Consider the following 21,859-nt stretch of genomic DNA (forward strand, 5'->3'; position numbering starts at 1 on the left):
TCTCTAGAATAAAATCTTTAGAGCACAGATTTAAGTCTATAAAGGCCTGTAACTTCTTAATATTATATTTTTTTTAATTACGGTATCTTTGGGCCTTGGGGGTGGCCGTGGAGATGTTAAGAAGGGTGCGTATAGGGAGGTGGTCGGAATTAGCGTGTATAGAGTTATTGACTAGGCAGGTTATTAGGCAAGTGGAAAGGCCCTGCGTGCTAAAAATAAGATTAATAGTGGTGTAACTGTTGTCCCGCTGCTATATAGTGGTCCCTGGCTTAAGCCAGGGGTCTAGGTAGCGGGCGTCAGTGAGCTAGAGAAGATAGTTTGCCCCAGGGTCCCGGGAGGCCTTCTCGCCACCCTAGGCCAGGTGGTGAAGGTTGAAGTCCCTGAGGAGGAGGAGATGGGGGTTAGTATCGGTGCCGGGGTTGGTAAGAGTGTCGGGGTTAGTAATAGTATTGAGAAGATCAAGCGTAGCGGTTCCGACCTTAGTAGGGCGATTATATATATTAAAAATACGGACTAGCCGGCCATCCGCGTTAGTAAGGGTGAGTTCTTAAATATCTTGGGAGTAGATAGTGTGTTTTCAGGTATTCGGGTTAATTTTCCGGGATATAAATATATAAACGCGGGCTTTCTGGCCCCCGAGTTCAGCTAAATTAGGGTAGAGAAGCTGGTATGTCTGCTTAACAGGATAATATATGATATTTTAATAGGAGTTCTCCCAGGGTTCTTGCACGCAGATTAGGTCAGCCTTTAGAACCTCGGGATCCCGCAGGAATTAGGCCATAACTATATTCTTTAATTAATTTATATTATATTAGAGGATCTGTAAGGATTCTATTATTTCGATAGTTAGTCCCTAGTGTGTTTCTGGGATTATAAGCGGGAGCAAGTCCTTAACAGTACTGTTTACCAGTTATCTTCCGCCGGTGCAGGGGTTATTGCCAGGGGGATCGGTTTAGGGGTCTCGGGTATAGCTATATTGCTGGTGGCCTCGGAGGTCGAACATTTGTGGTATATAAGGGATTAGCTCTGGTTGTATTTCGCAGGGGGGGTATCTCCTGTAGTAAATATTATAGACACCTATTTAGCTAATAATAGCTGCTGTCAGGCACTCTTGCGAGTTATTTTAGATAAGATAGCTAATTAAGACTGCCGCGGCTCTGTCGACCGGCCTCTCGGGGCAGGGGTCTCGGGGGCAGGGGTCTTAGGCTTCTCTAGCTCCTGTTCGGGGTTAAGAGTGCCTTGTTCGGGGTCAGGAACATCCGCGCTAGTATCTATATTACTATCCACAAGGCTGCTGATAGGCACTAGGGCCTGGGTACTCTGGCGAGGCGGTGTAGAGCCCTTTTGGAACCTCACTATAAAGTAGTCACGTGCGGCAGGTCTACTGGTAGACTGATCCCTCTGATTGCTAGATAGGGCCCTAGAGGCCCCTGTAGATTAAGAAGATACAGTACTTGATCTCCTGCTATTAGATAAGCTAGAGGTCACTATATTACTACTTGTGGTGGACTTGAAGTCCTGCAGATAGGGGGGGATTTAGTAAAAAAACTATTAATAAATTATTGTAGCCTGTACTCGCTCCGCCTCTGCTATATACCTTGGATATCTCTAGTGTTAAATAGTATGTGTGTCTCTGCAGCCCGCGTATCTGTGCCCCTGGCTATAGTTAGCCTACTCTGGGTAGCCATGGGTTTTATAATCCCCAGAGCAGAGGCTGTATGTAAGTTTATTTAAACAGATAATTCTTATATGGCTGTATTATTAGCAGTTAAAACAGCGGCAGATACGCGCAGATTAATTATATAGCACAATAGTCTAAATATTACTATCTTAAATAGTCCTCTTTTTAATTGTCTTATTAGCGTGCCGGGAGTCTGTAAATTTAATAATTAAAGCTGAATATTTCTGGTTTTTATAGCTGGAGGGATAGATAAGCCATGTAATATAGCTAATCTTCGGGCTAGGTAGCCTCTATACCTCGGTATTCTCATTAAGTAATATTATTACCACTTATTCTCTCTCCTGGGGGTCAGTAAGGTCCCCGAACGACTTAACGGGGATCTTATAGACCACGACACCCCATATAAGATGCTGCAGGGTGGCCCCCGTGGCTATAGTAGGCACCCACTGGTCATAGGTGCGAGTGATTTCGGCCTCCGCGGCAGTCCGGAGAATAAGGCTCAAGTCACCTGACCGGAGCTACCGCGCGGCTATAAACCGCGCAGACGCCAGAGTTAGGGCAAGAGCGGCCTATGTAGCTTAAATCCTTACTTTTTTAGTCTTTTTTTTGATCTCAGAGAAGTCCTAATATCTAAAAGTCTTTATTACCCCTGTGTCCCGTAGTTTAATAATTACCTCGCGGTCCCTACTGAGCTCGGACGGGATCACAGGCGCAGTGCTAGAAAAGCCGTGGGAGGAGACCGTATAAACTAGAAGAAATACTTTACAAATAATAAAGGCCCAGGTCTGGTGCTTCTGGGTCCTTATTATTAATTTAGTAATATAAGTATTCTTATAGATATTATTAAGGATCTGTTTAATCGCAGAGAGTTCCTGGTTAACCTAGCAGGCCCTTTAAATAATATCACGGGTCTGGTCAACCCAGAGATTACATGTGAGAAGTACCTGCTGTATAAACTTGACAACAGGCTTAAGAAGCGGTTTTCTGACTATTCTGTGGTGCTCTAGATAGGCGATCGCGTTGATTCTGAGGTTCAAGATGCTGTTGAAAAAATTTTCATTATATAAGTTTGCCGTGTCGGAAGACCCCAAAAGGGCCAGCCATAATACTTTTGCTCTAGCTATCTCGAAAAACCCCTCAAAAGTAGGATTAATCAATAGCGGCTGGAGTTAATAGCAAACTGGCAGATTCTGAAGCCTTTCGGCATGGTAGTGGTTGAGAAATTTCAAAAATTCGATTGGCGTTGAGATTGTTATTTTTTAAAAAAGTCTTTTATCTTCCCCATGGACAAATGGTGTAAGGTTTAAAAGATTGAATTCCTCAGACGGGATCAAACCCGGCAATTTAAACTCTCCTAAAGAAAGGCTCAGCTATCACCTAATATATAGAAGAGGCAGACATACCATGGCTGGAAAAGAGTTCGGAGCAAATGCCTTGATCCGCTCTTTCCAGTAACTGCAGTGGAGGTGGACCAAGCAGCCGTATCATTTGGGCTAGGTGTTTCCCTCGCGAATACGTGCTGCTGCCGGGGTCCAGCCCATCAAAAAGAACATGGTCTGCAAGAAGCTCCCATAACTATACCGGGGCGAGATGTCAGTGATCTGTACAAGCATCTTCCTCAGGGCCATACCATGGTGCCCAAGTTCCATATATCTGCACTATATGTCCATGTCGCCTTTAATAGGGCCTCTGGCGCGCAAAAGGGCTGAGGTTGAATATCATGGTTATGAGGCTCAGGAACGTTGCCAAAAACAGCAGCACTGAAGTCGCTGATCTGAACCAGTCCCACTCCTTTCCTCAGATGCCCGAAATCTGGACAAGACTGAAATACTGGATGGCCATCACCGTCCCAAAACGGAGCAGGATTGCTTTCTTGTTGGCGAGCATAGCTCTCAAGAACACTAGAGTCTTCGAATCCCAAGAGAAAGTTATCTGCCTTGAGATCTTCGCTATGATCAGAGAGGACGATTGAGTAGGGAATCATTGAGCAGCCTACCTGTATGTATAATCTGGCACTCAGAATGGAGAAAATCAAGACCCTGGAGCAATAGTCTCAAAAATGGCTTCAGGACGGCGGGAGGCACACCGTTGCTTCCAAGGTGTTTCCCCAGAAGCCAGAGCGGTTCCCGTAACGGTTCAAATACCAAGCATAAGTGCTCTCCCTGCGCGCCTTGGTTGCAAAAAGACTCACGCACAAGCCGAACATATGCCCGACCTTCATGATTCGACTGCAGCTGAGACATATATCGCGACATTTCTACTTCTTCACTCGCAGACCTTTGTTCTTCTTTGCCACAGTTCGTGATTTTTAAAGTCACATATCGGTTTGACTGCCACGCCCAACTTTACGGTGTTATTCAGGCAAGCATAAAGGGATGGGGGAACTGACCGACCGATGTCTTTTGCTAGCCAAACAGTAGAATTTGCTCCCCAGCCGAGCTTTGAGAGGATACGGTATCGCCTGGATATGGTCTCTCCGATATAAGCAGGATAATATTTCCTAGGATCATAATTCGGGTTTTGATTCTCTTCTCGAATGATGGATGATGACGTGGCTCGAGAAACCAACCGGCAACAAGGACTTGATAGAATAGTCCGCGCTATATTTGCAGCAGGGCGATGGTAAGCAGACATTTAGAAATTTCAATGAGAGATGCTTGTGTCTACTTAAGTTTATGTTTGACAGACCTTCCGTTTTAAAGCCGGAAGAGGTAGTCAGGTGACCGTTACTTCACCTCCTCCTTGATCATCAATTTATCACGGCTCCGGCAAGTTAAGAATGCGGCCCCCAGTCCACGGCGATTATGTCGGACCATGCTGATATTTCTCGGCACCTTGTGCGACCAATGTGAAATCGTTTCTTATCTACAAGAAGAAGCCAAAACAGCTGAACAAAGACAACAATGCTGTTAAATAACAAATATCAAAATGAACAGACACCAAGGCATCATCCCATCAAGCCAGGCTCATCGCACTACTAACCGGCGCAACATACCACTCCCAATCATTCCAATCTGACGCATCCACAGGCGACCCCTTCAGCATATCGCCATCGCGGGCCTGCCACACCTTGACAATGACGGCTCGGGTGCGGGCAATATTCGAAACGCTCGATTCTGCCATCGTCGCCAACGCACGCAGCACTAGTGGACGTCCATAGACTGCCGTATCGGTCGAACCGGACCACACCTCGTCGTGGAGCGGGTTCAGTTCCACAGCTGCCACGAAGACAGGCCAGGTCATGCTCACGAGGGATCCGGCGTCCAGGAGGTCTGAAACCAGACGCAGGATGCGGCGAACATAGCTGGCGACGAAAGGTGTGGTAGGCGACGTGCCGTACAGGGCACAGTGGAGATAGAGCACGGCAGCTAGGCGTTTGAGTTCGGCCGCAGAGCGGAGGATGGTGTCCTCCTCGTCGTCGATCTCTTGGACGAGATTCTCGAGCTTTTTGCCGAGGGAGGCTGCGCGGGATGAGAACGCCGAGCGTGCGGATTCTGAGGTAAGTTGTCGTCTGGTGCGACTAAGTTCGGTGATGGAGGATATGATAGAGACGAGCTCCGGGCTGCAGCCCATCCAGAGATCGATGGTGCGGTCGTCCTCGTGCCAGTAGTCGCTGCCGAATAGGACCTCCTCGCCGCAAGCGGTGCGCCCCATCACATCTTGGAAAGCGAAAAAGAGCTCGGCAAACCCAGACACCGGGTCTCTGGTGCTGCTGGCTGTGGAAACGGTCGTCTGCTGCTGTCTTCGCAGGCGGATCAAGTCCTTTGCACCCTTGAGGTGGATGGTCCAGCGTTGGTCGCAGTTGTCCACGATCTCGTAGAGACATAGCATCATCATGATCGCTAGGACCTCGGGATCTGCGGAGCAACTCAGTGACCCTTCAGTGGCGAGGCGATTGCTGAGACCTCTTAAAGCCTCGGATTTCATCCGGAGCCCGATGACGCTGTAGGTCGAGTCGAACCGAGACCAGTGGCATGCGCCTAAAGCCTGGATGGCTTTGAATAAGATAGGGGAGGCAGAGAGACAGAAAGGAAGGATTATGGATGCGAACGGCGACGAGAGTCTCGAGCTAGCTGTTGTTCGAGGACAAACCTGCTGGAGGTAATAGTCGAACAGATGTCCTTGACTCTGCGATAGATGAGGGAACATCGACAGTGATGCCATGGGGTCTGATAGTCCTCGCATTGCAGATGCAGAGCCCGGTAAATTGATCTCAACCGGCCAAACAGGATTTTCTCCCATTACCCCATGAGCGAAATCATACCTCTCACCCCCAAGCACAACAGCATTCAGTTCGTCACACGCCACATTGACCTGGTCAGGCTGCTCAAAAGTCGAAACCCCACTATTAACAAACCCCCACGGCTCAACCATCGGAAAAGGACACCATTCCCGATCATCATCAAACAGAGAACTGGCCTCCGACTTAGACCGCGTACCCGCGGGCTTCGATTTACTCCAAACGCCAGCCCTACCGAAGGCCAGACCACGGCTCACAAATTCCGACTCCCACTTCAACACCAACTGCGTCGAGCACGCCAGTCCCTTTTCGCGACACCGGGAACATTTCGGTTTCTGCGTATCGCAGCGGACTCGGCTCGTGCGGCATTCTTTACAACCGCTACGGCTTCGGGTCTTGACCGGACCCACGCGGTCTGCAGCCTTTTTACGCGGCATCCCATAGGTGATCTTTACATTGCAGTGGAAGAGGTAGAATTATGGTGCTAGCATCGTTGAGATGTGTAGCACTGCACTTTGAGGCCTGCCAGAAGGCGGCGCGTTGAGTGGCAAATGTGGCCAGATGATTCTTGAGGCAATGAGTTTGAGGCGCTGATCGACGAAGACCACCCGATAAGAAAGTTGATGAGGGGATATGATGAGATGAGATAAGAAATCGACTAATTTTAGCAGACACGAAAGAGATGCTTATCGACATCAAGACGAGTCAAAAACGTTGGAGTTGATAAGCCGCAAAGGCGGAGGCGGACACTCGCGTCTCCGCCAATCGGAGCCCGTCCGGCACCCCGCGGGGAAGCGGCCGCTGATTGGACAGCGTCTTGTGGCCTGAGGTATACAATCTGGCCTCAGGCCCATGTTTTCTCGCCGAAGGTCTGATTCTTTCCCAATGTCAACCAGGGCGTTCCCTTGCTGTCGACAGTCCCGCTGTTGACATTGTTCCCCCACCAGCTCAGTGACACCTGGGGGAATACTAGGGCGAAGAAGATGACAATTGCAGACACCGCCACGCCAGAGTCCAGGGCTGCCGAAAGGACATAGTTGTATTTGGCCCACCAGTTGGGTTTGCGGCCTTTGATGAGCTGCAATCATTAGCACTTCTCTGCAACTTACTCTTATCGACTTACCTTATTGAAGATGAAGCTGACCACGAAGGCAGTTGTATAGTTGATTCCAGTCTGGATGCGTCAGTCACAACACGGATGCTGCATGTGGCACTACTTACTGCCGGTGGTAGATTTCCCGTCCCAGCAAAGAAAATCGGCCAGTGGACCGCATCAAGGAAGCGATTCTTGGGAAATTTCTTTCGCAGGAAAAACGTGATGATTGGAAGCGATGCTCCGATCCAGAACATGTGCAGGAGACCGGAATATCTTTTTCCAATATTATACAGACGAGCAGGGCCAATGGCTAGACATCATCAGCCATAAGCTGTATAGATTCTTGTAAGGTCCAACTTACCTCCCCAGAAAACGGCGCTGTTGTAGTTCACTCGACCTTGAGGGCAAGTAAAGTTGTTCGATTGGTCGCTAGCGCATACGTCTTCGACGTTTCCGAGCATCCAAAGGAGAACACCATCTAGAGGTTCAATATAAACTCTCATCAAGGGACAGAGTGCAAGCATACTTTGCGTCAAGGTTCCAAGTATACAGGCAACTATTTGGGCGACAAACAATGTGCGGCGCGGGATCTTCATGTACAGTCCGAGCTAATGCACGAACAGATATCAGCAGTGAGCGTGGAAAAGGATTCGCGATTTCTTACCTTCATGTCGGCACCATAAAACATGGCTTGACTCAGCCCAGTATAGGCGTAGAACTGGCACAGTCAGCAATGGTCACTCGAGTACTGGTTTAAACATACTTTGAAAATCAAAAGCACAAGCGGTCGCCCTTTAATTAGGTATCCCGACACAATCTCTCCAAGCACGGTCAAAACATTACTGTTCAAGTTCGCAACAGCATACACAGTGCCAACAGGAATGACATAAAGAGCAGCCAACGCTAGGGTGATGAAAACGCCCCAGAAAGGGAGCTCCGTATGCCAGACATACTGCGTCAAGATCGACACAGCAACGATGATAATCTGCACAGAAGATCAGCAGAGTGTCTCGTTGTCCAGAATCCACCCATACCGTCAAAATACCATACCACCACCAAGGCACGTCGGGGTAAAGAGAAATCAACCGAGCATGAATATCCTTCTTATTCTGGCCCCTGAACGTGTTATAAATATCCTTGCTGTGATTCAAAACAACATGGGTCAACAAGCAGCTCAGCACCGCAAATCCCAAGCCATAGCTAAGCGCAAAGGTGATGGGCAGAAATATCGGGCTGTATTCACGATACTTCGCCTCGTGAATTGCACCGGTATCGTCTAAGATACGACTCGAGTCATAAATACCGCCTGTGTTGTCATAAGCGTCTGACCCCGTCAGTGGGAGATACGCTGTGAACCAGGTGTTGGTGTAGTACAGTATAGGGGCCACCACGGCATACACGCAGAACCAACCGGCAAAGACATTGGCCTGTGCCCAGAAGGGGATGACGAGGGGCGATGTGTTATATGCTATTTGGCTCCAGTCGAACGTGGTGGGAAGGTATCCGAGGCCAGTGGTCATTCCAAACAGGTTATTCAGAACTTTGTTGTCTATGGCTTGTTAGAACTGGTGCGTTGATGAAGTGGGCTCTCATACCTGGCGCTGCCCAGCAAATGAACGCAAATGTACTCAGACCAGTGAAAATATAACCTGGAAGCCAGTACCAGCAGAAGCTTCCAATGAAAATATACAAGAAGAATCGATATCGAGATACTCTCCAGCCGTCTGCAATAGGGTTCGCGCCACTATGCAGTGTTTGAAACAAGGCAGCGTTGGCCAGGGTGGACGGCCAGATCTAACAGGTGTTAGGTGACTGGCGTGCTAGAAGTATGCGTGCAACCTTACCATTTGCGGTGGCTCGATGATGTATCGATATGCCAGACCAGCAAGACCCAGACCAAACATCTGCATAGATAATGACAGAAGAATCTGATAGCCTACTGGTGTTTCCATCTTCAGATAAACCTTTTGCGCTTGGATGATGGCACTAGCCTTCGAATTGTTAGCAATACTGATTGTTAGATCAATCGTTTCAGCTGACCTACCCAAGATTGATTAAAGCTCAGGTTAGACATGATTGTAATCACAGCATGCTCCTTGACATTAAAGTGATGGTCTGGGTTGATGGAGATATTGTATCCAAAGACCCGAATCGACATGATAGGCAGTGCTTTGGCGAAGAAGCAGCCAACAGGATAACTGATAAGCTGCGCTACCAACGACGTGATAGTCACACTGGGGTACCGCATGGAAAAGAATTGGTTCACACCAGTGCCAACCTAGCTGCGTTAATCGCTAAATCAATTAATATGATTCATCTTGAAACATACCAATGTAAACACCACTCCCAAAAACCACATTCGAATGGTGTTAATGGGGAGTGTCGGATCGTCCGTATTGGGCACATTGGCACGGACTTCCAGATAAGGCGAGTTGTCTGATTCAATCGTGTATTCGACATTCTGGCTTTCTCCGATGGCTATTTCCAAGGCATCTTCCGCACTCATGGGTTTCTTGGAAGCATCATCATGTTGGAGGGAAGGGTCGCCAGGACACTCCTCCACGTCTGCATTTTGCAGCCCCTGGGAATGAAGTCGACTCATAAGTGCACTTACACAATCACCGGTTGCAATATGTAGTTGAGTGGATGATGAAAAGAACGAGAGACTGTAAAATTCAAACCACCCACGGTTACGAAGGCCCTCTGTCCGTTTTATAAAACGTACCACCGGCCATTATTACCCGAGCGGCATACCAATCCCATCTAACTGAAGAGGGGAAGATAGAGAACTTGCCTCTGACATCTCGCCTCCCCAGATAAGTGATAAACGATCAGGACAGCATGTCGATCACGGCCGATAAGACCGAGTGTGGAGAAATCCCCAGACCAGGGGAGTTGGGTAAGGTCCAAGCGACGGCTGCGGTCCGTCGCATGCACCGGTGAAATCTTGTCCGAACAAGCACGCTAGCCTCGGTTCATGAGGAGAGGCGCAGGTCTAGTACTTCTCTCACTAGACAGAGAAAGGTGAGTCACTACACTCAATCAAGAATGGCTCTTACTGGTATTAGATAGCAGGGTTAGTAGTTGAATCCAAGGTAATGCGCACCAAGATATGTTGATTTTATCACTTCGTATACTCTTGTTTTGTGAGGGCCATTGTATATTTTGTATCCTTTCGCGTCAAGACGGAGAGAGAAAGGGGTCCTAGCTGGTTAATGTCAATGAAAATAGCAAAGATTGACCGGGATCAGCTTTAAAAGTTACCCAGTTTACCGTATAAAATCAAATCAAGCAAAGCTCTGGTTAAATCAAGAAACAGAGTAAGGTCCAAGCGGCAAGCCATTGCCTTGGCATGCTAGCGAGATCTGCCCAACACAAGAAGGCTAGGCTAGGATTATCTTGTCATTTGAGTAGATGCGATTGGGGGAACAACTGATTTATCGGGCATAGTCGATATGGTAGATAGCACTAGTGCCGTGCTAAATTCGCGGGGTGTATCTCGGGTCGAGTCCGACGTCGGCGAACCATGTTGAGTAGAAACTAGAAAGCAGCACGCGACGAGGACGATAGATAGAAAACACGGGAAGGCCCAGAGCAGATGACCACGGTGGCTTGAACGATAAAGGTAGACAAGCCAGTCGGAACTGAGCAGGCTAATGACATGACAGTAGCTCAGTAGCACCTCATTCGGCCCATCGCGTGGACCTTCCCTGCTCTCCGACTGCCGATTCTTCGGTGTCATATAAGAATGTGAACCAACTGTCTCGACACGCTTTTTGCAACGATCGGGAGCATTCATCGCCACTAAATTATTGATTGTTCTTTGCGAAATTATCTCCGCGTCATTGTTCTCACTATAAGTCCATCGTCGCCACCATGGCAGTCACCAAATCATCATCGATCTTGGTCATCGGCGCAGGGACATGGGGCGCCTCGACGGCCCTCCATTTGGCTCGCAGAGGATACACCAATGTCACCGTACTTGATCCCTATCCCGTTCCATCTGCTATATCGGCCGGAAACGATGTCAACAAAATCATTTCGTCCGGACAGTACAGCAACCGGAAAGATGAGATTGAGATCAACGAGATTCTGGCCGAAAAGGCGTTTCACGGCTGGAAGAACGACCCGATCTTCAAACCTTACTATCATGACACCGGACTCTTGATGTCCGCCAGTACCCCGGCAGGATTAGACCGTCTAGGCGTACGTGTCCGGCCGGATGAAGAGCCGGACGTAGTCGAGATCTCTGAACCAGAGCAATTCCGGCAATTAGCGCCGCAAGTCCTGAAAGGCGACTTTCCGGGCTGGAAAGGGTATCATATTCGCTCTGGCGCGGGCTGGGCCCATGCACGAAACGCTCTTGTCGCAGCTGTTCGCGAGGCGCAGCGACTGGGCGTGAAGTTCGTGACCGGGTCCCCAGAGGGAAAGGTCATCACGTTGATTTTCGAGAACAACGATGTCAAGGGAGCTGTAACCGCTGATGGCAAGATCTGGCGAGCAGAGCAGACTATCCTCTGTGCGGGCGCCACCTCTGGACAGTTCTTAGACTTCAAGAAACAGCTGCGACCGACGGCGTGGACGCTTGTTCATATCCAACTGGAGCCCGAAGAACGGGCTCTCTACAAGAATATTCCGGTCATTTTCAACATTGAGAAAGGGTTTTTCTTCGAGCCCGACGAGGAGCGTGGAGAGATCAAAATATGCGATGAGCATCCCGGATACACCAATATAACTGAATTATCCGATGGTGATGTGAGGAATATTCCCTTTGAGAAAACCCAGGTACCTCTGGAATCTGAGGCACGAGTCAGAGCTCTTCTTTCAGAAACACTTCCCCAACTGGCCGACCGTCCGTTCAGTTTTGCGAGAATTTGCTGGTGTGCAGACACAGCCAACCGCGAGTTTTTAATCGACCGTCACCCTGAGCACCCATCTTTGATTCTTGGCTGTGGAGCTTCTGGACGAGGTATGCAAATCCAGACCTATTGGTTGCACATACTGACTCGACTTGTAGGTTTCAAATACCTTCCTTCTATTGGAGATATTATTGTCGACGCCTTGGAAGACAAGATCCCTGAAAAGATTCATGGTTTGATTAGGTGGAATCCTGAGCTCGCGTCAAAGCGAAACTGGAGGGACACCTTAGGGAGGTTCGGAGGACCTAACAAAGTCATGGATTTCCACGATGTCAAGGAATGGACCAATGTAAAACAAAGAGATATTTCCAAGTTGTAAATATGACAGTATATAGACACGAATAACGGGATTCAATGCGCGCAAAGCATAATGTGTCAACAGCACGAAAGACAAAGTCAAAATATATGATCGGGTATCAAAGGATGAGAAAGCAAAATAAACCAATGTATCTACCTATCTATCGCTCCCAAGGGACGCAGACTCGCCAAGTTGGTAGGTCTCCTCCGACTCCCAACGGCGTGCAAGTCCAGATCCCTGCAGCTGTTGTTCCTCATCACCTGGAAGCTTGGCAAAGCCATCTGCGAGGACAAGATCTTCTTTATCGTGAGGAATATCGCAAATCGGGGATTGCAGCTCGGGGTAATAATGACGGTATGAAAAGTAGGCAACAGAAATGCCTAGGATTGTTCCGGCAGTAACGTCGTAAACATCATGTCTGTAATCATCAAGTCGGGAAATGGCAACCATGAGTGCGCAGAGGAGAGGAGTTAGGGCTATCAGACAACGGCAAAGGTCGGTTCGTGGTCTGAAGACGTGCATCTGACCGGAGATGAAACTGCGCAACCGGTTAGAAGTAGGCAGCACTCAGATAAAAAGGCATCTTACAAGGAAAGATACCCCAGCCCAGCAAACGAAAAGCTACTGTGTCCACTTGGGAAACTCCGCCATCCCTCCTGGAGAATATGTTGATTCGGTTGTGTGCATGCTGTCCAATTGATCAGCTCGTCCGCGGGGGTCCCCTTTCTAGGGATGCAGCGCGAGATCAAGTCGGGACGAGGTCTTCCAGCGGCGTTCTTGACGATATCGGTGAGAAGCGAAGTGAGCATCACGGCGACAAAAAAGCCAAGCATGGTCACCTGGACCTTATGGCGATTCGGGCGGAACATGGAAGCCCAAAGCATGAGAATTAGGAACGGAATAAGGCCAGCATACACAATTGACCAGACTGCAGTCGTCAGTATAGACCTCCTATCACCCGGCAACAACTACTCACCCACAGAGACTCGTTCCACCACAGCAAAGGGATATTGAATGGATTTATTATCGAGCGAAAACAGCCGGTGAAATGGGGTCACAAAAAGCTGGATCTGTACATCATATGTTAGCGGCGCTACAATCTAACGGAGAAGAGAAAGACCAACAAGAACCCAACATAAGATAATGAAGGTCAGGGCAAAGTAGTCAATTGCTGGGAAATACCGCTGGTAGAAACGCGAAAAAGCGCCGGGGGCTCCGGGCTGACTGGGGCGAGGAACGGCCGACCCAGCAGCCAATCCATTGCGCGACATTTCCACTGTATGTTCAGACAGTAATAATCAAAGGAGAGATCAACTCTCCATAGGGGTGCGATGCAGGAAGAAGCGAGAGTGAGAAGGGTTGGGGCTGAGCGGAGGAGAGGATCAGCATTGAACAGTCGGCGAGAAGGGAAGAGCCGCACGAGCCACCCGCCCGAAGCTCCGCATGACGCGGACCGGCGCTTCTTTCACTTCGTTCACCTCACACCAGCCTTCCTTCGGGCCTTTCTCTTTCTCCAACACATCCCGGTCTGTTGGTCATCTGCATCCAACTCATCACGCGAACATGGCTGAGGCTGGGCAACAACGCGCTCTCACCACGGCTTTTGCCCCGCCGCCTCCTTTGTGGAAACATTTCACGCCTGACAACGTCAAGAAATTCGAGGAGATCAAGAAGGAAGCCTCGAAAGACGTTGATGGAAAGCCGAAAAAGAAGAAATGGTCGCCTACCGAATTGCGATCTCTCGATCTACCGGGAGAGCTCCATTTCCTCGCACCCCCGGAGATACCCACCACCGGTCAATACAGTGTTTTTGGAGAACTACAGAACGTGAGTGAGTCCATGGACTGTCGAGGATAGAACGGCTGCTTACAGATGGATTACAGCTCTCTACAACGCTCCCTCCTCTGAAAGACCAAGGCATTGAGCAACTCTACCCCGAACCCTCATCCGCCGACGATCGCCAGGGATCACAGCCTCGGCCGTTGAATCACGCCCACTACCTCCTCAGAATCAGCAAGTCTCTCCTCTTGAACTTCCTCGAATTTGTCGGTATCCTGTCGGTCGACCCGGAACAATTCCAGCCCAAGGTGGAAGATTTGCGCAACCTGTTCATCAATGCGCATCATCTTCTGAACTTATACCGCCCACATCAAGCCCGGGAGTCTCTGATTCTGATGATGGAGGAACAACTGAGTCGCTCAAGAGAGGAGATCCAGCAAATGGACAAGCTGAAGGCTGAGATTACGGATGCCTTGGACCAGCTGGAGAAAGAGGGTGCCAATGTTGGCGCGACCGAGGCCGCCAAGAATGATGAGAAACCCGAGCCAACCAAACAAAGCCCGGACGATTCAGCCTTGGTTTGGAAGCTTCTGGACGAACAAAATTGAGCTCAATTGAACATCACCGACCTTCTCAGCCTTCTAGCAGGCTGTTGCTTCTACACTTAGTCGAGGCTCCCTTGCACTCGATCTCCAGAAACCGACACATCGAGTCGGTATGGTCGCAGCTCGCTCACAGAGAATTCGAGCAACAAATGTCTTCGAGCTCGGTGGCCCGTTCACAACAGCTGAATGCTCGTGAGATTAAATTTACTCCGAACATTTGAGATTGCTGCGATCCGTTGCGGCAGTCCGAGCTCTCCAGCGCCCGGAACATCCTGCCTCCGCGTCACGTGCCGCACTAACGCCGGGCGCTTTAAATTCCTCCCAAATTTCTGCCGCGGAAAATTTCCTTGTTGACATCCCTTCACCTCAACGATCTCGTTGGTCTTGCAGGACTTAATGCTGTCCCAAGGTCTACATTGGTCGCTCAGGTGATTTGCCTTTCGCCATTGAATTTCATCTCACATAGACTTGGTAAGTCCGACTTTGTCGCTTTCCCATCTCTCAAATGATGATTTGCGTTTTATTCTTTGTTTCAACCCCATCTGAGAGCACACAAAAGTGCCTTTGATTAGAAATGCGCATGTTTATAGGTTCTATCTGAAATGAGAGCTTCTATGCATTTGATTTTCTGCCGTGACGATTTGTGGATTGTTGCTAACCACCTGCTGGTTTAGGTCTCAACTTTTATGCTAGCTATAATGGAAATATCAAATTTTGTCGAGCCTTTCAAATCACTCTTCTATCCCGTAATCGTAAACAGAATGAAACTCGAAGTCTAGCGTTTCAAGAAGCCAGTTCTTCACCTTGGAGACAATTCGCAAAATTCCTCGGCCTCCAATTGCACTTGCGATGTTGTCTGCTTGTGTATTCTCTTTGAAGAACTCGCATGCTCTGTTTTGCATGGATGAATGTGATCGACTTTTTTAATTAGTTCTCAAGAATGAGTATCTGCCAGGCCAGTTCGAAATCCACTTTCCAAGTGCTCCTGAGTCTTAACCACCGCTTCTCAGGCACTTGCTATAACTGTGCACATGCTTTGTTCATTTCATCTTCCCAATGATGATGATACACACTGGCCTATACTTGCATCACCTTAGCTTAAAGGCTCTCGATGTATCTCGAACACCCGCCTATCAAGAACCAGCGGACTCCTCAACACCTTATGACTTGTGGTCAGCATAATAAGGCCGCAACAGCTCGACAATATCATCGTGGCCCCAATTTCTAGCAAACCACAGAGGCGCATCATCCACATCATGTCTTTCCATGCCCTCGAAAGGATGCTGGTCGAGTAACAACTTCACCACACCAGTCTTTCCCTCCTCTGAAGCCGCAACCAACGCCCTCCAGACATGATCTTTCTTGACTTCCTCCGACTCGGCATCCCTTTCCAGGAATTGCTTCACCATCGCCTCCTTCCCATGTGATGCTGCGAGGACTAAAGGTGGCCGCTCCACGATTCCATATGAATCAGAGTACGGGTCCGCGCCTTTCTCAAGCAGCATCTCAACCAGAGCTCTGTTATCCTCACCCACAGCATACATCAATGGTGATTCCTCCTCGCCTTCGTCCGGCAAGGCGCCCTTTTCCAGGAGAAGAGAAATTAATGATTCCTGGTTGTTTTCAGCAGCATATGAGAGTGGTGTGCGTGAGTTCTCGTCCTGACAATTAGGATCTGCCCCCGCGTCTAAGAACAGAGACACCATCGGTTCGTGTCCCAGCGCAGACGCCCATAATAGAGGCGTCATCTGCTCTTCGTCTTCGAGTACTAAGTCCACCTTTTTGTCAATAAGAAGTCTGGCCACTTCGACATGTCCTCCCTCCGCAGCCCACGAGAGAGAATTTCGACCGGACTTATCCACATGGTCCAGATCAACCTCTCTCTCCAGCAGCATCTTCACGACATCCACCATCCCCCTATACGCTGCATTAGAAAGCACCGTCATCTCTTCGTTCTGCGCATTCACATCCGCGCCCTGCTCAATCAAGAACCTGGCATCATCTTCTCTGTCACTCTCAACAGCCCACGACAAGATCTCCCCACCCTGATCCCTCCTCCAATCGAAATCCGGCTTCACCGTCCTAAACACCCCCTGCAACTCCTCCATCCTCGCAGACGGCACTGGCTCCGGCTTCAAAACCAACCCATATCCAATCTCAGGCGGCGAAACCTCTTCCAACACCTCGATAACAGCCTCATGACCATTCTTAATCGCCCACAGAAACGGCGTCCGATCATACTCACAATCCTTGATCTCCGTGCTCGCCTCCCAGCTTAAACAAAGCCTCACCACACCGACATGACCATTCATCGCCGCCCACATCATCGGCGTCCGTCGACACTTATCCTCCAAATCCACCGCCGCTCCACCTTTCAATAAAACCTCAACGCTCCTTTCGTCCCCCTCCCCAGCAGCCCAAGACATCGCCGTCCTCCCGTCCGTCCAATCCTGAACGTCCAGATCAGCCCCTGCCGAGCATAACAACCCAACCGCTGCCTCTGCCCCTGACTCATCCCCTAGCCCCTCCTCCTTCACCTTTGCCTTGACAGCAAATATCAAAGCCGTCTGCCCCGCACAATCCCTCTTCTCAACACCTGCCCCAGCCTCAAGCAACAATCCACACACAGAATCATACCCCCCGCTCGCAGCCTGCATTAACGCCGTCCTCCCCGCCAAATCAACAGCATTCACGCTCGCGCCTCGATCCAGGAGAAGCTTCGCGGCGTCCTAGTGGCCGTGCCCAGCGGCCCAGGAGAGTAGAGTTCTTCCGTGTTGTAGATCGCGGGCGTCGGCGCTTTTGCCTGCGCTGAGTTCGGATTTTATGTTTGCGACGTTGCCGCTTGTTGTGGCGGTTAGGAGGGGTGAAGTGAGGGGGTAGAGGTTAACTTGGGGCATTTGGTGTTCGAGGGGGGTGTTGGAATTAGATTGGTGTTTTCTGGCTACGTGAGATTGAGAGAGAGAAAGGGTGGGTTTTTCTAGTTGAATATCTGGAATAGGGTTCCGGTGTCTGCATGCGCTATGGAAGTTTATTTGGTGCCAAGGCTTGGCTGGGGTTTATATTTGGTAATTTTGGATTGACCGAGCTTTCCTCGGGGGAAGAATTTATGGATGTGTTGGCTCCTTGCTGTAGTTACTAGTAGAACTATGTCATATAAAGGATATATACCGATCCACCCAGCTCGAGTAAATACAAAAAGCCATAAACATAGAACCCGAGACCCTTCCATAACACCCTTTATACACCGAACCCGAAGTATCTAGCCAGTAGCCAGTAACAGCACATGCCATACCACACCATATACACGGCCTGATCTAATCTATCAATCCATCTAGTATATACCGAAGTCAAATAAACAACCCAAGTCAAGAAAAGGAAAAAAGCCTAAGCAGACCGCTCATTCCACGCCTTCTCAATCGCACAATTCGCAAGTCGATAAAGCTCGATCACGAAATCAGCCACCAGCTTGACATGCACGATCTCAGTGATCGAATACGGCTGTTTCAGAATCATGCGCTCCATCATGCTCGTTGTGGTTTTGAGCAGGCCTAGATCTTTGGTTGCCTGGGGATCGGACGGGTTTTGTAGGATGTTGCAGAAGATAGCAAGCACGGCAGACATAGGGTAGAAGATTAGAGTCCTAGATAGTCAGAGTCAATTGCCTGTTCTGGGTAGTTGGAAGGAAGTGTTGGGAAGGGGATGGGAATGGGATGGGAGTTACCAGAAGATTCCGTCCACGAGGACATGCTCCGCTGCCTCGAGATATAGCAGCGTCGACCGACTCGCTTCGACGGACAATGCCAGACTAGAACTAACGCCGTCCATCATGCCGCTTTGTCGATTGCCCCAGGCTTTGCAGCGGCTGCTGGCCTGGTGGATGATGGTCATGCAGAGGTGGTAGTTGAGACGGAGCATGACGGAGTGCATGCTGACGTTTGGGTCGGGGGTCTCGTGTGAGAAAGACAGCGTGGGTCGCCACTCTTGCGGGACGGACATGCGCCAGCGTTCGAGCTCGTCGTCCAGCTCGCGGATTTCCTTGAGGAGCTCGGCGTCGGTCTTTTTGAGGGAACGGAACGAGTAGAGGGCGCTGTGGGCGCGGGATTTGATGATGCTGAGGCGGAGGTCGACGGGGAAGACTGGACTGTCGGGTATTTTCATGGAGCGATGATGGTATTCCATGCTGCTGTAGAGCCTTTCAACGTAGCCGTATGGTAGTGTGAGGTCGCAGCTCTCCTCGGTGAATATTTGCGGTTGGCCGGTCCTGAGGCAGACGTCTTTTTCGATCGTGTAGCACACCCAGAATAGATTTCGCAGTTGGTATTGTACGCGAGCTTGGTAGTCGGTCAGTTGCTCGAGGCCGGTTTGCGGGCACGGAATGGCATGAGAGCCGAGTGTGAAGATCATCCGAGCTGCCACGGCGCCGTAATAGTTAGCCGATTGCAGATTTCCGGCTACTAGCTCACAGAGTGCCTAGAATAGGTTGTTAGTTAGCATCACGTATGGATACGTAGAATATTTCAAGTCCCTCCACAAAGGACATGACGAAATATCAACTGCATGACACGGGAGCTTACAATCATAGTCATCGCCTCCAATCCCTCTCTGGAGGTCGTTTCCTGCAAGATCTGCGGTAACAGATGCTGCACCTTCATAATGTTCTCCTCTCCATCAACAGATGGTAAATCCTTGCCCGACGGATTGAAACAAGGATTCTGTATGTGGGCCGAGAAAGCAAGAAAAGCGAACACACAGGCCCGTACGCTTGCCGGTGCAAAGTGACCACTCGAGTAAGCACTCTGATACGCAGCATTAATAGTGTCGATGAACAATGTGCAGTGCAGCACCGGGAATACCCGCTGCATTAGAGACGATCGGTATGCGTCGAAACGTTCTTCGACTGTCTGGCGATCCGGCAGCTCGAAGACATTGCGGGATTGGGGGTTCGTCAGCAGCGCATTGGAGCTCAGGGCTCGCTGCTTTTCCCAGGGTGGCTTGGTGGGACTGAGCTTATCAAAGGAGATCTTTTGCCCAGTCCGCGATTCAACCCACTGTCGTCCTTCTGGAAGCAAGAACGGAATACCAGTGATAAGACTGACAACACCGAACTCTCGTCCAGCGAAATGAAGAGGTACAGAGGAGGAGACTGAGGGGTTGCCGGGGGAGGGTGTACTAGTAGACAAAGATAATGGGGAAGCGCTAGGACCAGAGCTGACTGGCGGCTCACGAGGGCCTGTTTCACGAGGGCCTATGCAAGGTTAGTTGCCTTGCATCATAGGTGATGCATTTGCCACGTACTATTTTCTCGCAAGAAGCTGTCTGTTAATAGCTTCTCTATCCTCTCGATGCGCTCCGCCAAGAGGTCCGACTTTTGCGGACTGAAAATGACAGATCAGTTTTGATAATCGGTTTGATGCGGAATCTCTCATACTTGATTGCATTACTCCTATCTTTTCGTTTTCTCCGGATGACCCGATCAAAAGTACATGGGATACTATGGTGGCTGCACCAGTTACATTGCGGGACCGCAGCATCACATTTGATCTAGTTGAGAATTAGCTGCACCGGTCGGGACCCTTTGAAGGGGCGACGATACCTTTCGCTTGTAGCATGAGTCGCAAGCTCTCGCGGTGCGCTTCTTGAACGGCGTTGCGTCATCCTCCGACCGATCGGCCGAGGTTGGAGACGGATACATGAGGAAGCTCTCTCCACTGTAGCTCAGGTAATCATGGGGTGCAAACAAGCTATAGTTAAGAGATCAAAACGTCTCGGTCGATGACAGACAGCAACTTGGGGATGATGAAGAATCGGAGGATGAATCCCGAGAGCCGAAAATGAAGGCGATCGTGGCGGTGACTAAGCGGAGATTAACGATGGGCCGCCGAAGGTTAATTTGATGACTAATTATTCACCTTTCTTTCCATAGTACGGAAAACAAGCTAAAATCGATGCCCAATTGATCCGTTTACAGGGGATGGAAAGTCCCTATGTTCATATCAAATGTCTACATAGCTAATTTACGAAATGTTTGGAAGTATACATTCCACGGGGATCCTACAACAATACACGGCACGAGGTCCAAGGTTTATAGAAGAGAGTGAAGACTTGAAGAGGAAAGAAAGGCATTCTCCTGAAATTAGAGACACGTCAAACAATATTGACCCTGTTGACCCATCTGGTAAGATTCCACAGAACGACTTGGGTGGTTGAACAAAGATTGGTAAGGATGGGCATCCTGATGCTTGGCACTGGCGGAGTTCCGCCCGGCGGAGTCAACATCGCCAACTATCTATCTAGAATACGTGGGCAGCGGTCAGCAAAATTGTTGCCTTGAAAAGCATCCTGCGGAATATAAATCTAGTCAATTCCGGACGGCGACTGTATCTCATCCTCAGCACTACCCATTCAACCTCGAACTCCTCGTACATATTCATAATGGCCATCATAACCATCGATATCATCTCCGACATTGTGTGCATGGTCTGTCTCCTACCCCTTACGCTCTCCACAGACAAGCTGACCAAATAGTGGTGCTTCATCGGCAAACGCCGCCTTGACAAAGCCATCCATCTCCACAAAAAGACCTACCCCGGCGGTAGTGCCGATAAAGTCGTGATTACCTGGCACCCATACTACCTACAACACAACCCATCGCCACACAGCGTGGAGAAGAGAGTCCTCGCGGATAAAAATCTCGCGCACATGACGCCCGAGGAGCGAACAGGGCTCATGAATCGAATGGACCAGATCGGACGCGCGGTTGGAATTCGACTCAACCATCACGGCAAGATTGGGAGCACCAGGGATGCGCATCGCTTAATTCTACTCAGTCAGATTGAGGACAAGAAGAGGGACCAGAGTCATAGTGGTGAGCTGCAAGATGCCATGGCAGAGAAGCTCTTCCAGGCGTATCATGAGCAGGCGAAGGATATCTCAGATCGGGAGGTGTTGAGAGAGATTGGTCGGGATGTGCTAGGGTTGCAGGCAGCGGAGGTGGATGCGTGGTTGAATGATGAGGATAATGGCAGGAGGGTGGACTATGAGGCACAGCGGAATCGCGAGCAGGTGAGCTCAGGAGTGCCAGTTTTTTTGATCCAGGGGAAGGAGCACCGTGTGGATGGGGCGCAGGATATCGAGGATTTCATGGAGCTCTTTGTGAAGATTAGAGAGTCGACTTAGTCCCAGTATAGATATAAGGATACCCAATTTCATCCTCCGAAAGAAAGGCCAGCGGACCAAAGTGA

The 21,859-nt window shown here is 49.6% G+C and overlaps 10 protein-coding genes across 10 annotated transcripts; 3 read left to right on the forward strand and 7 right to left on the reverse strand.

Annotated features, from left to right (window-relative positions):
* Positions 1-2,010: 2,010 nt before the first annotated feature.
* Positions 2,011-2,199, reverse strand: P170DRAFT_360829 (uncharacterized protein; the record flags this gene model as incomplete). The annotated part of the gene is made up of 1 exon (XM_024844437.1): positions 2,011-2,199. A coding segment is annotated over one exon (189 nt), but the record flags the coding sequence as incomplete, so codon positions are not given.
* Positions 2,200-3,058: 859 nt separating this feature from the next.
* Positions 3,059-4,315, reverse strand: P170DRAFT_360525 (kinase domain protein; the record flags this gene model as incomplete). The annotated part of the gene is made up of 4 exons (XM_024844417.1): positions 3,059-3,256; positions 3,312-3,625; positions 3,678-4,011; positions 4,067-4,315. The coding sequence occupies 4 exons, from the start codon at positions 4,313-4,315 to the stop codon at positions 3,059-3,061; spliced, it is 1,095 nt and encodes a 364-aa protein (XP_024703007.1).
* Positions 4,316-4,465: 150 nt separating this feature from the next.
* Positions 4,466-6,738, reverse strand: P170DRAFT_437460 (Zn(II)2Cys6 transcription factor). The gene has a single exon (XM_024849371.1). The coding sequence runs from the start codon at positions 6,356-6,358 to the stop codon at positions 4,637-4,639; it is 1,722 nt and encodes a 573-aa protein (XP_024703008.1). The 5' UTR covers positions 6,359-6,738; the 3' UTR covers positions 4,466-4,636.
* Positions 6,562-9,619, reverse strand: optE (small oligopeptide transporter, OPT family; the record flags this gene model as incomplete). Its single annotated transcript, XM_024854101.1, has 12 exons — positions 6,562-6,999; positions 7,045-7,095; positions 7,143-7,327; positions 7,379-7,495; positions 7,544-7,625; positions 7,682-7,735; positions 7,781-8,002; positions 8,052-8,566; positions 8,613-8,811; positions 8,862-9,008; positions 9,062-9,295; positions 9,347-9,619. The coding sequence occupies 12 exons, from the start codon at positions 9,617-9,619 to the stop codon at positions 6,766-6,768; spliced, it is 2,313 nt and encodes a 770-aa protein (XP_024703009.1). The 3' UTR covers positions 6,562-6,765.
* A 1,015-nt stretch (positions 9,620-10,634) lies between these two features.
* On the forward strand, positions 10,635-12,322 carry P170DRAFT_195890 (NAD(P)/FAD-dependent oxidoreductase). The gene has a single exon (XM_024842733.1). It carries the CDS (start codon positions 10,894-10,896, stop codon positions 12,253-12,255), a length of 1,362 nt encoding a protein of 453 aa, XP_024703010.1. The 5' UTR covers positions 10,635-10,893; the 3' UTR covers positions 12,256-12,322.
* On the reverse strand, positions 12,192-13,591 carry P170DRAFT_510478 (phosphatase PAP2 family protein). The gene is made up of 4 exons (XM_024854784.1): positions 13,359-13,591; positions 13,211-13,304; positions 12,823-13,162; positions 12,192-12,772 (listed from the first exon to the last, which is right to left on the reverse strand). The coding sequence occupies exons 1-4, from the start codon at positions 13,503-13,505 to the stop codon at positions 12,391-12,393; spliced, it is 963 nt and encodes a 320-aa protein (XP_024703011.1). The 5' UTR covers positions 13,506-13,591; the 3' UTR covers positions 12,192-12,390.
* Positions 13,592-13,797: 206 nt separating this feature from the next.
* On the forward strand, positions 13,798-14,621 carry med7 (mediator complex subunit MED7; the record flags this gene model as incomplete). Its single annotated transcript, XM_024844447.1, has 2 exons — positions 13,798-14,061; positions 14,118-14,621. The coding sequence occupies 2 exons, from the start codon at positions 13,798-13,800 to the stop codon at positions 14,619-14,621; spliced, it is 768 nt and encodes a 255-aa protein (XP_024703012.1).
* A 1,724-nt stretch (positions 14,622-16,345) lies between these two features.
* P170DRAFT_359719 (ankyrin repeat domain-containing protein) lies at positions 16,346-16,564 on the reverse strand (the record flags this gene model as incomplete). Its single annotated transcript, XM_024844371.1, has 1 exon — positions 16,346-16,564. A coding segment is annotated over one exon (219 nt), but the record flags the coding sequence as incomplete, so codon positions are not given.
* A 1,212-nt stretch (positions 16,565-17,776) lies between these two features.
* P170DRAFT_465302 (putative C6 transcription factor) lies at positions 17,777-20,405 on the reverse strand. Its single transcript, XM_024852312.1, has 6 exons — positions 20,212-20,405; positions 20,047-20,159; positions 19,914-19,993; positions 19,193-19,863; positions 18,340-19,088; positions 17,777-18,258 (listed from the first exon to the last, which is right to left on the reverse strand). The coding sequence occupies exons 1-6, from the start codon at positions 20,308-20,310 to the stop codon at positions 18,003-18,005; spliced, it is 1,968 nt and encodes a 655-aa protein (XP_024703014.1). The 5' UTR covers positions 20,311-20,405; the 3' UTR covers positions 17,777-18,002.
* Positions 20,406-21,050: 645 nt separating this feature from the next.
* Positions 21,051-21,794, forward strand: P170DRAFT_409963 (DsbA family oxidoreductase; the record flags this gene model as incomplete). Its single annotated transcript, XM_024846824.1, has 2 exons — positions 21,051-21,095; positions 21,144-21,794. 2 exons carry the CDS (start codon positions 21,051-21,053, stop codon positions 21,792-21,794), a joined length of 696 nt encoding a protein of 231 aa, XP_024703015.1.
* Between the last annotated feature and the right edge of the window lie 65 nt (positions 21,795-21,859).

The sequence above is a fragment of the Aspergillus steynii genome (assembly GCF_002849105.1).
Source record: "Aspergillus steynii IBT 23096 chromosome Unknown P170scaffold_5, whole genome shotgun sequence".
NCBI classification, from domain to species: domain Eukaryota; kingdom Fungi; phylum Ascomycota; class Eurotiomycetes; order Eurotiales; family Aspergillaceae; genus Aspergillus; species Aspergillus steynii.

Excerpts from the sequence above, each read along its gene's own strand:
- P170DRAFT_195890 (XM_024842733.1), top strand. The coding sequence starts at position 10,894 with ATGGCAGTCACCAAATCATCATCGATCTTGGTCATCGGCGCAGGGACA.
- P170DRAFT_465302 (XM_024852312.1), bottom strand. The coding sequence starts at position 20,310 with ATGTATCCGTCTCCAACCTCGGCCGATCGGTCGGAGGATGACGCAACG. Across the intron at positions 19,994-20,046 it reads GATAGGAGTAATGCAATCAA|TCCGCAAAAGTCGGACCTCT; the intron begins GTATGAGAGATT and ends TGTCATTTTCAG. Across the intron at positions 19,089-19,192 it reads TGGAGGCGATGACTATGATT|GCACTCTGTGAGCTAGTAGC; the intron begins GTAAGCTCCCGT and ends AACCTATTCTAG.
- P170DRAFT_510478 (XM_024854784.1), bottom strand. The coding sequence starts at position 13,505 with ATGTCGCGCAATGGATTGGCTGCTGGGTCGGCCGTTCCTCGCCCCAGT. Across the intron at positions 13,305-13,358 it reads TTATCTTATGTTGGGTTCTT|ATCCAGCTTTTTGTGACCCC; the intron begins GTTGGTCTTTCT and ends TATGATGTACAG. Across the intron at positions 12,773-12,822 it reads GGGCTGGGGTATCTTTCCTT|TTTCATCTCCGGTCAGATGC; the intron begins GTAAGATGCCTT and ends CCGGTTGCGCAG.
- P170DRAFT_437460 (XM_024849371.1), bottom strand. The coding sequence starts at position 6,358 with ATGCCGCGTAAAAAGGCTGCAGACCGCGTGGGTCCGGTCAAGACCCGA.